This window comes from Microcaecilia unicolor, chromosome 11 (assembly GCF_901765095.1).
Source record: "Microcaecilia unicolor chromosome 11, aMicUni1.1, whole genome shotgun sequence".
NCBI classification, from domain to species: domain Eukaryota; kingdom Metazoa; phylum Chordata; class Amphibia; order Gymnophiona; family Siphonopidae; genus Microcaecilia; species Microcaecilia unicolor.
In genome coordinates, this window is record NC_044041.1 from 92588104 (window position 1) to 92602957 (window position 14854).

Below are 14854 nucleotides of genomic sequence, written 5' to 3' on the forward strand. Positions count from 1 at the left end.
GTGTAGTTTGTTCAGTAAGGAGCACTTTTACAAAAGTGTGCTAAAAAGTGGTTTGCTCTACTTTTAGCGGGTGATTTTCCTGCGTGCTCAGGCCACCTCTTTGTGCGTCTGCCAAAAAGCCAAATTTCTATTTTCGGCAATAATAGCCAGGCGCTAAGTTCAAAATGAGCACATGGCCATTTACCGTATGAGCCCTTACCACCTCCTATTTACTTGGTGGTAAGGGCTCACGTGCTAACCCCACGGTAATCGGGCAGCGCGCAGCAATGTGGCTATGCTGCCGATTACTGCAGGGAACACCCTCCCCGTGGTAGAAAAAAGAAAATTATTTTCTACCACGGGAAACTGCATGCGCCAACTTTGGAACTACCACCAGGCTCCTACGCTACCTCGGCAGGAGGGCCGATTTGGCGTACCCTACCGCGCCTTTGTAAAAGGGACCCTGAATCAGGTAGTGAGACGTAAGTGCATGTTTACTGACTGTGGCCTAACGATCCTGAATGTTTGGGTATTGATTGGTTTTTATTAGTTATATTTTAGTGGGGGATTGTAATGGATGTTTGTTGAGGGATTGAACATGCAGAATGGTGATAAATAGACTGTGTTAGGAAAAGTTTGTATTTCTAACTCACTGTTTCTTTGTGATTATTTTATGACTGCAGTTATTGTCACCATGTAACTGATATTGGCCCCCCTGATTACCTGAGAAGGATAACAAATAAAAAATAAATACAAAAATATAAAGGGAAAGTTGAGGCCTACACATGATTCTGATGCACACAAGGAATCAGGGAACTCCTGCAGCATCGGGTACCCTTAGCTAGTTGACTGCCACTGACATGCTAGAACAGGTTTATAGTCACATACTGAGATCATTTTTTTAATAATGCCAATTACCTTATGTTCCCGCTCTTATAAACCTTTCTCTTGCATCCAGTTATTTACAGCAACGAAAAAGTGACATATAAAATAAATTTGATATGATCCCACAACTTGCCTTCAAAGCAGTTTAAAAAAATTACAGCCAGAATATTTCTGTTGCAGTCGCTTTCACCCTGACATAAAAATTAATGTCTTCCTTGCTTGATAAACAAAAATAAAAATAAATCACCATAAAAACAAAACTAATCGGAATCCTGCAACAAGCCGACAGCAGAAATAACCAGGAGGACAAAATGTTCCAACAGTGATGACAGCGAAATGAAAGCAGCTATTTACAATAACAATTTAATCAGGCAGTTTGTTTTCTACTAGTCCAGAAGATGTAAAACCTCTTCTGCAATACAATTTCATTTGAGGTTGTACGAGAGGAAAAGTTCATTAACGGGACTTCCTACTAAAGGGTGCTAAACACTTACTTCCTGAATTCTATATATGGCGAATAAACTTGCATGCGTAAACTGGCCGTGCGGCCAATTTAGATGTGCAACTTAATTGCCTCAAAGTAAAACCAAATTGAGATCCACTTCACTAAAAACAATATGAGAATACTCAACCACAAATAAATGAAGAAAAATCACTCACAATTCAAAGAGGAAAAAAGATCTCATCAAACTGCGGCAATATATATCAAAAAGACACACCGCTCTTTCCACAGCTCTTCCTGCCCACAGTGAAACAAGTGGAGGGTAGTCGTTTTCACGCTTGAGGCTTGAGACAGTGGAACGACTACCCTCCAGCGGGCCAGAAATAAGTACGATTACGAGTGTGGTTTCCTGAAGAAGCTGATGCTAAACGGATCCGTCGGGACTGCACTGCTTTAAGGGCCCCTTTCACTAAGCCACGTAGGCGCCTACGCGCACCCAACAAACGTCAAAATGGACTTACCGTATGGCTCTTGCGGCAATTTCATTTTTGGCGTGCGTCTGCTATGTGCATCTGAAAATAATTTTTAAATTTTTGGACGCGCATAGCGTATGCACGCCAAGTGGCATCTGACACGCAGAGGTCCTTACTGCCCAAATTCCTTACCGCTAGGTCTATGGCTGGCGGTAAGGTCAGAGACCCAAAATGGACGGATAACAATTTTGATTTTGCCGCACGTCCATTTTCAGGAAAAAAAAAAAAAGGAGAGGGCTTTTTTACAGGCGCGCTGAAAAATGATTCTGCGGACGCCCAAAACCCGCGCATACACTACCGCAAGCCACTTTTCAGCGCACCTTTGTAAAAGTACCCCTAAGGTTTTGTGTTAGGGTGGAGCCACTGATAACACAAACGCAGCACTACTCTGATAAGTTTCAGTGTTTTGTATATTATTTGCGTTACTGTCAGCACTTGAAGTGATTTTGTTAATGAGTAGTGCTGAAAAAGTGTCAGTACAATAATTTTTCAGGAGGTTTTTGTTCTATGATTACTTGTTTCACTGTGGGCAAGAACAGCCATGGAAAGAGCTGTGTGTCTTTTTGATATTTATTGCCGCAGTTTGATGAGACCTTTTTTTCCAACTTAATTGCCTAAAAAACCAATCAGCGCCGATAATTGGCTACTAACAAGCAATTATCAGAACTATGTGGCACTCATTAGAATTTACATGCGCAACGTTCTAAGCATATTATGTAGAATGGTGCACATAAATTCTAATATGCAGATCTGAAAAGGGGGCGTGACCATGGGCGGGTCCTGGGTGTTTCTCAAACTTACACACACTGTTGTAGAATATGTCTGATTTGCACCTATGTTAGGTGCGGGCATTTACACCAGGTTTTTTAGTAGGTGTAAATGGTCATGCCTAAATTTTAGTCGCAGGATGGGTGCTTCGCGTATTCTATAAATCTCTCCTAACTTTAGGCGAAGTTTGTAGGATAACGCTAAGTGTGATTTTTCGGAGCCAATTTTTTTTTTTAGGTGCCAAATATTGAATCTGATCCTTAAAGTGTGGTTAACATCCTGAAACTTTTTACTGAGCAATCACCTTAAGGGGTTTTGCAGTAGTTTGCCTGTTTCCGCACATTAAATTGCATGTTACTGAATTTTTCTGTCAGGGGGTGTGACATGGGCAGAGAGGGGGTGAGGAATTTAAATAGGAGGTGGTAAGTACTTCTGTGTTAACTGGGAGCAGGTACCGTGTGTCAGTGCCGCCGAGAAACAAAGCCAGACCTGGGTCAAACATCCCTCCAGGCCCACTCCCCTCCTTCAGGCCTGCTTACTTGTCTCCTCTCCTGCTCCACTCTGCTGCACTGTACAGGTCCTTATTCCTGCCGCATCCAAACAGGAAGTACTTCACACAGGAGGCAGGACTTGACAGAAAGAAGGACCTGTGACCGGCAGAGCAGAGTTAAAACGATAACTCTGCTCTGCGGTGCACAGGTGCAGGAGAGCCATACTATCAAATTTAAACCACAGGGAAATGATGGTATTTGTTTTGTGTTTCCCATCCAAAAAGACCCAAAACAGAAACATAATGTCGTATTAGGATGAGCTAGAAACAGAAATAAAACTGAAAAAAACAAAAGGAAATAAAACAAAAAGCAATGGAAAAGCTTTTTACAATGACCATTTCTACAACACATCTGGTAGGGTATACACAAAAAGTAGCATGTGTAAGTTTATCTTGTTGGGCAGACTGGATGGACCGTGAAGGTCTTTTTCTGCCGTCATCTACTATGTTACTATGTTACATCTAATTTAACCTGCACAGGTGAATGAGGAGAGATCAAGGCATATTTCAATGCCAGTCAATGTCTAGATCAAGGGTGTTCAATCTTGGTCCTTGAGGGCTACAACTCAGTTGGGTTTTCAGGATTTCCCCAATGAATATGTATGAGATCTATTTGCATGCTCTGCCTCCACTGTATGCAAATAGATCTCACGCATATTCATTGTGGAAATCCTGAAAACCCAACTAGGTGAGGGCTGAGTTTGGACACCCCTGGTCTAGGCCCTTGTCTTCACTCTCCAACAGGTCAGGTTTTCAAGATGCCTCTAATGAATATGCATGAAGGCGATTTGCATGTCTACTACCTCTATGGTATGTAAATCCCTGTCATGCATATTCATTAGGAATATTCTGAAAACTTGATCTGTTGGTACCCTTGAGGACTGGGAGTGAAAGGTCTTTCTAGACTCATTTCAGTCATGTGTAGATCGTAGCGTGTCAATTAATCAATTTGACCTCATTTTATCATGGGTAACAAAACTGCTGTGTTGTCCCACTTAGACACATGGAAAAAAAAGGTCAGCCAACAAGTTGTAGCTAAATCTTTTTAGTAAACTAACTCACTAGCTTTCAAGAACTGGGCCCACCCCTGCACTGAAATGATTAAGTTATCTGTTGATGTTGTGTTATAGCGCAACCCCAGAATTTATATGCAGTGGTTATGCAAACCTCAGCCATCTCCCCCCCCCCCCCCCCCACCATTCACTGGTCAGCATAATCAAGATTAGTAAAATCAAACATCTCCTTACCTCCATGGATGAAGTGTTAGTAAAGGGCTGCTCGGGCTGCAGGGACTGCAAGGGCTCAAGAGGGTGGGACTCTGGTTACTGGGAGATAAACTGCAAGGCAAGAGGCACCACACTAGTGTTAAGTTCCAACATACTTCTGCCAGCTTAGGCACTGCTGAAAGCAACCCCAGCTAAAGCTTCCAATAGATTTTTCTCTCTTTGGGTCAGGTAGATAGAGAGGTCAGAGGGGAGACAGTCAGCTGCACCCCAGATTTTCCATCTTGAAAGAATTCTCAGTACTCTCACAGCAGGGGCTTAGCCAGACTTCGGCGGGAGGAGGGTCCAGAGCCCGAGGGGGCACATTTTAGCCCCCCCACCCGCCGACCCTCTCGACCCCCCTCCCGCTGCCAACCCTCCCCTGCCGCCGCCATTGGCTACCTTTGCTGGCAGGGGACCCAACCCCTACCAGCCGAAGTCCTCTTCTTCCGGCGCAAGGCTTTGTCCTGTTTCTGTGAGTCTGATGTCCTGCAGGACATCAGACTCACAGAAACAGAACAAAGCCTTGCGCTGGAAGAAGAGAACTTCGGCTGGCGGGGGTTGGGGTCCCCCGCCAGCAAAGGTAGCCAATGGTGATGGCGGCGGTGGGGGAGGGTTGGCAGCAGGAGGGGGGTCGAGAGGGTTGTCAGCAGGGGGGTCCAGGGCCAAATGTACAGGGGCCCAGGCCCCCGTGTCCCCACATAGCTACGCCACTGACGTAGAGCCTACCATGCCTTTGTAAAAGGGCCCCTTAACCCTTCATTACTCCAGGTACAAAAACCTAGATTGTGAGCCCTCTAGGGACAAAGTACCTGCATTTAATGTGTACAGCAATGCGTACGTCTGGTAGCGCTATAGAAATGATTAGTAGTAGTAGTAAATTATCATATTATCAATTACAAATTATTGAAATTCAAATTATTGTTTACAAAAGTCTATATCACGGTGACATCATTAACAGTAAGCTGGTACCCATTTTTTTCACATAATGGTAGTTTTTCAATGCAAATATATATAGGCAAATAGACTGTTAAGTGTCCACCACAAACATTTTTGAATGTGCAAAAATCGCTGGGTGGTCATGCTAAAAAGTCTGTCATTTCACTGTCTTTCAAGATAATCATATTCCACATGGCACATAAACGTAGATAGTAACAACAAACGAAGCTGTAAAATTTCACATTGAAATTTCAAGCAGTTGCTGAGAATGCCAGCAAAAAACTCTAAGGGGGTTGCTTTTTTTTTTTTTTTTTTTTTTTTGGGCCTTACACTGTAGAGGTTACCGTTTTGTTTCTTAACACAGTTCTTTTTGCTAAGCATTATTGTAATGACTGACTATGCTATCAGAATTATGCATATGTACTGAGCCGGAATTTCTCTTATTGTACTGGCTTTTTAGGCTGACGTGTTTGCCATTTAGATCCTTTTTGAAAAGGAGTGTACTACTAATAAAAACAGTAACAGAAATAGAACTGAAGAAAGCAAAGCAATAGGTCCTGACAGTCACATAAACACAAGAAATCATTAGTGCATATTTTTACCCGCAGGGAGGGTGGGCAATTTTCAAATATAGTGCGCTTAGATTTAGGTGCCAAAATCGGTGTGGATTCTATAACACCGCATGCAACTTAATTGGCTTAACAAGCTAATGAGCGCTGATATCAGCACTTAACAAGCACTAATGAGAACTAATTGGCACTGATTAGAATTCAGGCGCACAACTCGCTAAGCGTATTCAGTAGTGATGTGTGCCAAAGTTCTCACGTGTGCAGGCAAAAAGGGGCATGGTTTTGGGCAGGGAAATGGGTGTTTTGTGGGTGTTCCAAAATTTAGGTGCCTAGCTGTAGAATATGGCCCAGTGCGCCTAAATCTACGTGCTGACATTTACGCCATTTTTGTTTGGTGTAAATGGATGCGCGCAGATTTAGGCGCTGAAATATCAACTAAGCATATTCTATAATCGGCGCCTAAATCTAGGTTATAGAATATGCTTGGGGCCCTTTTACTAAGCAGTGGTAAAAAGTGGCCTGTTGTAGCTTACGCGCGTGTATTGGGTACACGCTGGGCCAATTTTTACCGCATCTACAAAAAAAGGCTTTTTAAAAATGGGACGGGAACAGGGCCTGCAGTAAAAATGAAACCAGTACGTAAAGGAGCGTCAGCGTGCACAGGACAGGAGGAGCAAGAAGACCAGGGCAGGAACGCGGCTGTGCCGGAGGCGGCGCTGAAGAAGGCTTCGGCTGGTGAGGGTTGGAGACCCCCATCAGCAAAGGTATTTGCAAGGCGAGGGGGGGTGCGACCACTCAAAATGTGCCCCCAACCTTGGACTCTGGCCCCCTCCCACCGTAAGGTCTGGCTACGCCCCTGATATTGTGTATCTGGATTTTCAAAAGGCGTTTGACAAAGTACCTCATGAAAGACTCCAGAAGAAATTGGAGAGTCATGGGATAGGAGGTAGTGTTCTATTGTGGATTAAAAACTGATTAAAGGATAGGAAACATAGAGTGGGGTTAAATGGTCAGTATTCTCAATGGAGAAGGGTAGATAGTGGGGTTCCCCAGGGGTCTGTTCTGGGACCACTGCTTTTTAACATATTTATAAATGATCTAGAGATGGGAGTAACTAGTGAGGCAATTAAATTTGCTGACGACACAAAGTTATTCAAAGTTGTTAAATCACGAGAGGATTGTGAAAAATTACAAGGGGACCTTATGAGTCTGGGCGTCTAAATGGCAGATGACGTTTAATGTGAACAAGTGCAAAATGATGCATGTGGGAAAGAGGAACCCAAACTATAGCTACGTAATGCAAGGTTCCATGTTAGAAGTCACCGACCAAGAAAGGGATCTTGGAATCGTTGTTGATGATACATTGAAGCCCTCTGCTCAGTGTGCTGCAGTGGCTAAGAAAGAAAAATAGAATGTTAGGTATTATTAGGAAAGGAATGGAAAACAAAAATGAGGATGTTATAATGCCTTTGTATCGGTTTATGGTGCAACTGCACCTCAAATATTGTGTTCAATTCTGGTCACCGCATCTCAAAAAAGATATAGTGGAATTAGAAAAGGTACAGAGAAGGGCAATGAAAATGATAAAGGGAATGGGACGACTTCCCTATGAGGAAAGGCTGAAGCGTCTAGGGCTTTTCAGTTTGGAGAAAAGATGGCTGAGGGAGATGTGATAGAGGTCTTTAAAATAATGAGTGGAGTGGCACGGGTAGACATGAATCGTTTGCTTACTCTTTCCAGAAATACTAGGACTAGGGGGCATACAATGAAGCTACAAAGCAGTAAATTTAATACGAATCAGAGAAAATGTTTCTTCACTCAGCGTGTAATTAAACTCTGGAATTCGTTGCCAGAGAATGTGGTAAAGGCGGTTAGCTTAGTGGGGTTTAAAAAAGGTCTGGACGGCTTCCTAAAGGAAAAGTCCATAGACCATTATTAAATTGACTTGGGGAAAATCCACAGCTATTTTTAGGATAAGAAGGCATAAAATGTATTGAACCTTTTCAGGATCTTGCCAGGTATTTGTGACCTGGATTAGCCACTGTTGGAAACAGGATGCTGGGTTTGATGGACCTTTGGTCCGTCCCAGTATGGCAATACTTATGTACTTTAGTAAACAGGGCCCCAAATGAGGCAGTTCACCTGCTGATATGTGTAGCTGCCGTTTCAATGTGAGCAGCGGGATTTTGAAATATTTTGGTAACTTATTGATCTCTGCAATGAGTTGATGCCAAATGATAAGTCAGACAGTAAATGGGTGGAAATTCAAGCTGCTCTGCTTGTTTCTGATGCTGTTCATCGTCGATTGCAGAACCATACATTTCAACCTACACCAATTGAACCATCCAAGGATATCAGAACCAGAAACTGTAAAGTTCATACCTACAATCCGTGAGTTAAAGTTTTATTTTAACTACATAACTATTTCTAAAATTCTGAATCTGTTACATTCCTTAAAACTAAAGTCAACCATCAACTTCGTGCACTCTCAGCTTCACTAAAACTGAGCATACATGCGACGTGAGGGTAAGCAGGGCTGGCAATGCATTGCTGGAGAAAGGCTTCAGTTGGCGGGGTTTGGGGACCCCCATCAGCCAAGGTATGCGGGGTTGTGGCGGGGTAGGGGTTGCGGCAGGGAGGTGGGACAAACTGTGCCCCCCTACTTTGGGCTCCGGACCCCCCAAATGTTGGGGTCTGGCTACACCCTTGGTGTCAATCATGTCACTACATTGTCAAGTAATGGTGCACCAGCATCAGCTGGCATTATAACATTGGCAGCTGTATTGCCCTCTTCATCACCTTTTGTCTGTACTAGTTTGTCATCATCATCGTGTGTCCTAATTCCTCTGTCATCCATGTGCATTAGTATCATGGATTGCCTTGCAGCGGTTTGGGGCTGAACAAAAAAAACTTGTCAATTTCAGTTAGCTTTTTATCTGGCTTAGATCTTTCATGCTTCTTTTGTTTCATCACTTTTATTTTCTATGCATCAGACTTTCTTCTCAGTGCACTCATACTGGTCTAGTTTAAAATTTAATACAGTGCACTTTAAATTTTCCAGTCTCGATCAATTTCGAAATACTTTGCAGAGGAGATGATAGCATGATAACATGTACGAGAGTCATCAAAATGCAGAGAAAAGCCACAATTGCTGACAATATGAAAAATATCTGTTGATAACAGATGGTGACATCACACATTTTTCACTGATTTACACTATACTATGCTGCATTGCTGATTGAATCAATAATAGCCCAAACTAACTAAGAACATAAGAACATAAGAGAAACCATACTGGGTCAGACCAATGGTCCATCTAGCCCAGTATCCTGTTTCCAACAGTAGCCAATCCAGGTCACAAGTACCTGGCAGAAACCCAAATCGTGGCAATATTCCATGCTACCAATCCCAGGGCAAGCAGTTGCTTCCCCACATATGTCTCAAAAGCAGACTATGGACTTTTCCTCCAGGAACTTGTCCAACCCTTTTTAAAACCCAGATATACTAACCACTGTTACCACATCCTCCAGCAAAGAGTTCAAGAGCTTAACTATTAATTGAGTGAAAAGATATTTCCTCCTGTTGTTGTAAATGTATTTCCATGTAACTTCCTTGAGTGTCCCCTAGTCTTTGTACTTTTGGAACGAGTAAAAAAATCGATTTACTTCTACTCGTTCTACAGCACTCAGGATTTTGTAGACCTTAATCATATCTCCCTTCATCCTTCTCTTTTCCAAGCTGAAGAGCCCTAACCTCTTTAGCCTTTCCTCATACAACAGGAGTTCCATCCCCTTTATCATTTTGGTCACTCTTCTTTGAACCTTTTCTAAATCCGCTATATCTTTTTTGAGATATGGCGACCAGAACTGAACGCAATACTCAAGGTGTGGACTCGCCATGGAGCAGAAACAAAGGCATTATAGTATTTTGGGTCTTATTCACCATCCCTTTCTTAATAATGCCTAGCATCCTTTTTTGGCCGCCGCCGAACACTGAGAAGAGTATTTCAGTGTATTATCTACAACGACGCCTAGATCTTTTTCTTGGTTGCTGACCCCCGAGGTGGACCCTAGCATCAGGTAACTAATGTGGCCCATGTATTTTTTGGGATTTGTACACGATTGGAATCATAGCTGCAGACAAAGACCAAAGCCACATTGGCAGTGCTTGCTGAATGAAGAACTTGCATAAATTGATTTATATTTTTTGAATTTGCAATATTATACATTTATAATAAGTATGAGGCTCTCTGAAAGCCCAGGCTTTGGCCAGGGTTGATATCCGTTAAGACCACTCCTGTGATTCTAGGAAGGTTTGGGGTGTTGAGGTGATCTTGGTTATTGAGTCTAATTATCAAATCTCGGGTTGCACTTTGAGATTACAGACTATTTGGGGGAAGGTAACACAAATATCAGGGTTCACACTGGGTACAAAGAACCCTGGTCCCATCCCCGCATCTTAAGTAGTAGATGCCAAGAGATAATGAAAGAACTGTCCTGGACGGGGGCAGAGTGGCTGTCAGACTGAGCAGACCAGTGGCATAGACCTGGGGGGCCTTGGGGGCCCCCCAATTGGGGTGGCCTCCCTCATGCATGTTCAAAACCAAGCATGTGTGGGAAGAGTGACCAGCGCGGCAGCAGCCCAGGAAAACACCATTAACTGCCAGGCTTTGGGGTAGAGAAGGGCAGGGGTGGGGAAAACTTTTGTGACCCACTCCACTTGGGTTCACCCCCCCCCCCCCCAAATCCAAGTCTGGCTATGTGCCTGGAGCAGACATATGGAGTGAACTCTCTTCAATTCAAAGGCTATCATCAAGAATATTTCCCCCTCAAGTTCATCTTTTCTTTTGCATTAAGAGCTTCACTGTTTGTTGAGATGTGGGCAAGAAAGACACAAGTCTGATTGACCTATGCCTGACAAAAGTACGACCAGAGACTTCAGCACTGTATCAAATCCAAATTATTAAAGAAATGCAAACTCTGAGTCAAAGACATAATGTGAACACAACTAGAAGTGATGAAAGGTATTCAAAAAGAATTAGAAACTCTTACTGCTCCACTTTTAACTTCACAAGGTCAGCTTGATAACCTAGAAAATTGAACACAACAACCTGAGAGTACAGCCCAGCAAATGGATAAAAATAAGCAGGCCATTTGCAAACTTCAGAAAGATACTGAAGATTTCTCCAATCGGAACAAGCCTAACAACATCAGGATACGAGGGATAATCGAAAGGTGCCGAAGGGAGTGACATGATCCCCTTTCTCTCTTCACTGCAACTTTTGAGAGACACTTTGACCCTCTCTTGCAAACTGAGGGGCCCTTTTACTAAGGCTCACCTAAAAGTGGCTTGCGCTGGTGTAGGCGCGTGTTTTGGATGTGCGCAGGTCAATTTTTCAGTGCGCCTGGAAAAAAAGGCATTTTTTTGTGACTGAAAACGGATTTGCGCCAAAATTAAAACCAACACATGTTCATTTTCGGCCTGAGACCTTACCGTCACCCACTGACTTAGCGGTAAGGTTTCACATGCTAACCGGGCGGTAAGCGGCCAGCACGTGTAAACTGCTGATTACCTCTGGGTAAGCACCACGTGGTAGAAAATAGAAAATATTTTCTACTGTGTATTTTGGGCGCGCATCAAAATTGGGATTACCACCCAGGGCACACAGTCGCCAGGCAGTAGTTCCAATTTGGTGCATGTTAGATGCGTGTAGGTGCCCACGCGTGCCTTAGTATAAGAGCCCCTGCGAGAGCATACCATGTGCTATGGTGGCCTACACTTTATAAAAACATCCACAGCCCATAGTGGCAAAATTATTTCCCTAGCTCCAAGCTTTGCAAATACTTACCAATGAAAAACAAACAAACAAAATATATATTACTAGTAAAAAAGGCCCATTTCTGACACAAATGAAACGGGTGCTAGCAAGGTTTTCCTCAGCTCCCCTGCAGCCACCCATGTCCAGCGACCCTCCTCTGGACATGGATCAGCTGTCAGGCATGTTTTTTCCCCCTCCGAGTTCTGAAGTTGACATCATAATGGCTACAGTGATGTCAGCCTGATCTATGGAGCCTAGCAGACCTACTCGGAATGAGCCATGGTCCCAGGCAAGTCAGAACATTGGAGGTGAGAATTATTATATAGGATGTTGTACGAATGACACAGGATTCATATTATTCCTGTCTTGGCTCCTACCGCAGCAGGCAAAAGGATGAAATTCTTAAAATTGTGACAACAATTAAAGTACAGTGGGGCCCTTTTACTAAGCTGCGTTGGGGCCTACGTGCCAAATTGGAGTTACCGCCTAGTTACTGCATAACCCTTGTGGTAATTCAATTTTGGCACGCGTGCTGCTACGCACGTCCGAAAAATATTTTTATTTCTGATGTGGGACAGCTACAACACGTCAAGTGCATTTGATGCGCGTAGACCATTACCGCCCGTTACCGCGTGAGACCTTACCGCTAGGGTCAATGGCTTGCGGTAAGGTCGCAGACCCAAAATGGACCCGCGGCAATTTTCATTTTGCCGTACGTCCATTTTCGGCAAAATTTAAAAAAGACAAATTTTTGTAGGTGCACTGAAAAATAATTCCCCGCGCGCCAAAACACACGTCTACACTACCGCAGGGCCATTTTCAGTGCACCTTAGTAAGAGGACCCCATATAGGCTACTGTCGAAATGGTTTAATCTATCCTGCCCAAATGCGTAGCACCTTCAATAATCATACATCCTCTTTCACAGATCCTGCAAAACTTCAAGAATATCTGGATTCCTTGAAATGTCATAGCCTTCAGCTCATTGTATAAAGGAATTAATTTCATTTGTAGAATGTGTGTGTATCGTTCTATTCACAATAATCGCATCAAGATGCAGTTATGAAAACCAAACCTGATCAGACTACACAACTATGAGTATGTCTGAAGATAGTGGAATACCTTAATTAAATGATGATATACTGCTTTGACAAAAATTTTGAAAGCACAGTACTTTTGGCGATATCCTGCAAGGCTGCATAACGCAAGCTATACATTACCCCAGCACTTCATGACAAAAATAATCAACCTTTGTCTACCTCAACGTTTACTGTCAAGCTGTAACTTAAACAATTATCTTGTGTTTCTGATGAAAATAACTTTGAAATTCAAGATAAACATATTGGTATTGGAGAAAATACATATGATTAAGATGTTTGTGATTCTACCAGCCCTATGCCACCTTGATAAGCAGAAGTTGTGCCTCTGAAATTTATTCGAACAGTCAAAAATGACTAATATCTTCCAAATTATTACTCATTTGTGCTCATTGAGCACTCTTCATATAAAAACTACTTTGACTTAATCACGTAGCTCCTTCTGTGCCAAACTCACATATTTTTGCTGCACAGACTATGTTGTTATATTATTTAATGCTATGGACATGTCAATCTCTTCTACAGTATGTTAATTTCTCCTGTTGAGTGGCTAATATATGTTTACCTGATTTATATTCTTTCAGAAAGAGTTATATTCTCCATTATAATTATAACTACACAGTATGGGGTCCTTTTACCAAGCTAAACAGTGGCCAGTGCTGGTATAAGTGTGTGGTTTTTTTTGGCACACTGTGGTCACTTTTAGTGTGGCCATCTATTTAGGAGGGGGTAAGGGCTCCTGCACTACTCCCACGGGGGCCATGCACCTTCCACAGAAAAAAGTAGAAAACACACAGCAAGGGTGAAAGTGGGACAGTACCAAGTAACCAAGGCAAACCACTGGTAAAAGGTGTCCAAAAGTTTATTTGCCAATAGTAAATCTGATCCAATAAAAGGACCCAGCTTACTCCTTGCCTCACTGACGGCTTGTCATGTCAGCAGGAGCGCTCACTTCAAAGTGATATCCGTTCCTTTTATCTTGCTGCACCATATGCCTGCAATAGACTGCCTGAGCCGGTACGTCAAGCTCCATCTCTGGCAGTCTTCAAATCTAAGCTGAAAGCCCACTTTTTTGATGCAGCTTTTAACTCCTAACCCTTATTCACTTGTTCAGAGCCCTTATTTTATCATCCTCACTTTAATATTCCCTTATCTCTTGTTTGTCTGTCCTAATTAGATTGTAAGCTCTGTTGAGCAGGGACTGTCTCTTCATGTTCAAGTGTACAGCGCTGCGTACGTCTAGTAGCGCTTTAGAAATGATAAGTAGTAGTAGTAGTAATATCATCACTACAGGAGTACGTTGTTCTACATGTCTATACAACTCTGTGGAGTTATCGGTTTTAAAGAACTTGACACCTGAGGAGGATCTCCAGCCGAAACACGGCCCGTGTTGGGTCCTTTTATTGGGTCAGATTTAATATTGGCAAATAAACGTTTGGACACCTTTTACCATTGGTTTGCCTTGGTTACTTGGTACTGACCCACTTTCATCCTTGCTGTGTGTTTTCTACTCCAACGTTAATCAGGTAGCGTGCAGTAATGTGCCTGCATTACCCAATTAGCGCAGGAATGCCTACTCTCTGCTCATTGGCACGTCTGCCGTGCTGGAAAATAAAAAAATGTTTTCCAGTATGGGATTAGCATGCGCAGAGTGTGAAACTACTTTGGGATGCTTCAGCGCGTCCTGCAATAGTGCTCTTTTAATGAGCAGTAGGCCTGCGTTAGGCCCCCTATATGAATATATGTTAAGATTACACAGTCTCTTTATCAAATTTCCAAATATATTAATTTTTAAGTTCATGAATATAACTAAATACAAGTCCTGTTGGAAAAGTAAGTACTAGAATTGTATTGCAAAAGAATAACATCTTTCAGGTTATACCCTAAATAAAAACTTAATGACAAATAAGTTGCTAATATCTTCTATTATTTATTATTTATATTGATCTGTGTAACTGAAATTTCTTCAGGATATATTGGTGACATCCTACTTATGTAGCTAGACGATGTAGAA

The 14854-nt window shown here is 42.7% G+C and overlaps 1 protein-coding gene across 1 annotated transcript in view; it reads right to left on the minus strand.

The window, feature by feature from the left end:
• Positions 1-14854, minus strand: part of MAST3 (microtubule associated serine/threonine kinase 3) — a 208209-nt gene that overhangs the window by 187994 nt on the left and 5361 nt on the right. The window contains 1 exon segment of the mRNA XM_030219481.1: positions 4405-4494. Within this exon segment, the coding sequence (XP_030075341.1) occupies positions 4405-4494 (90 nt within the window).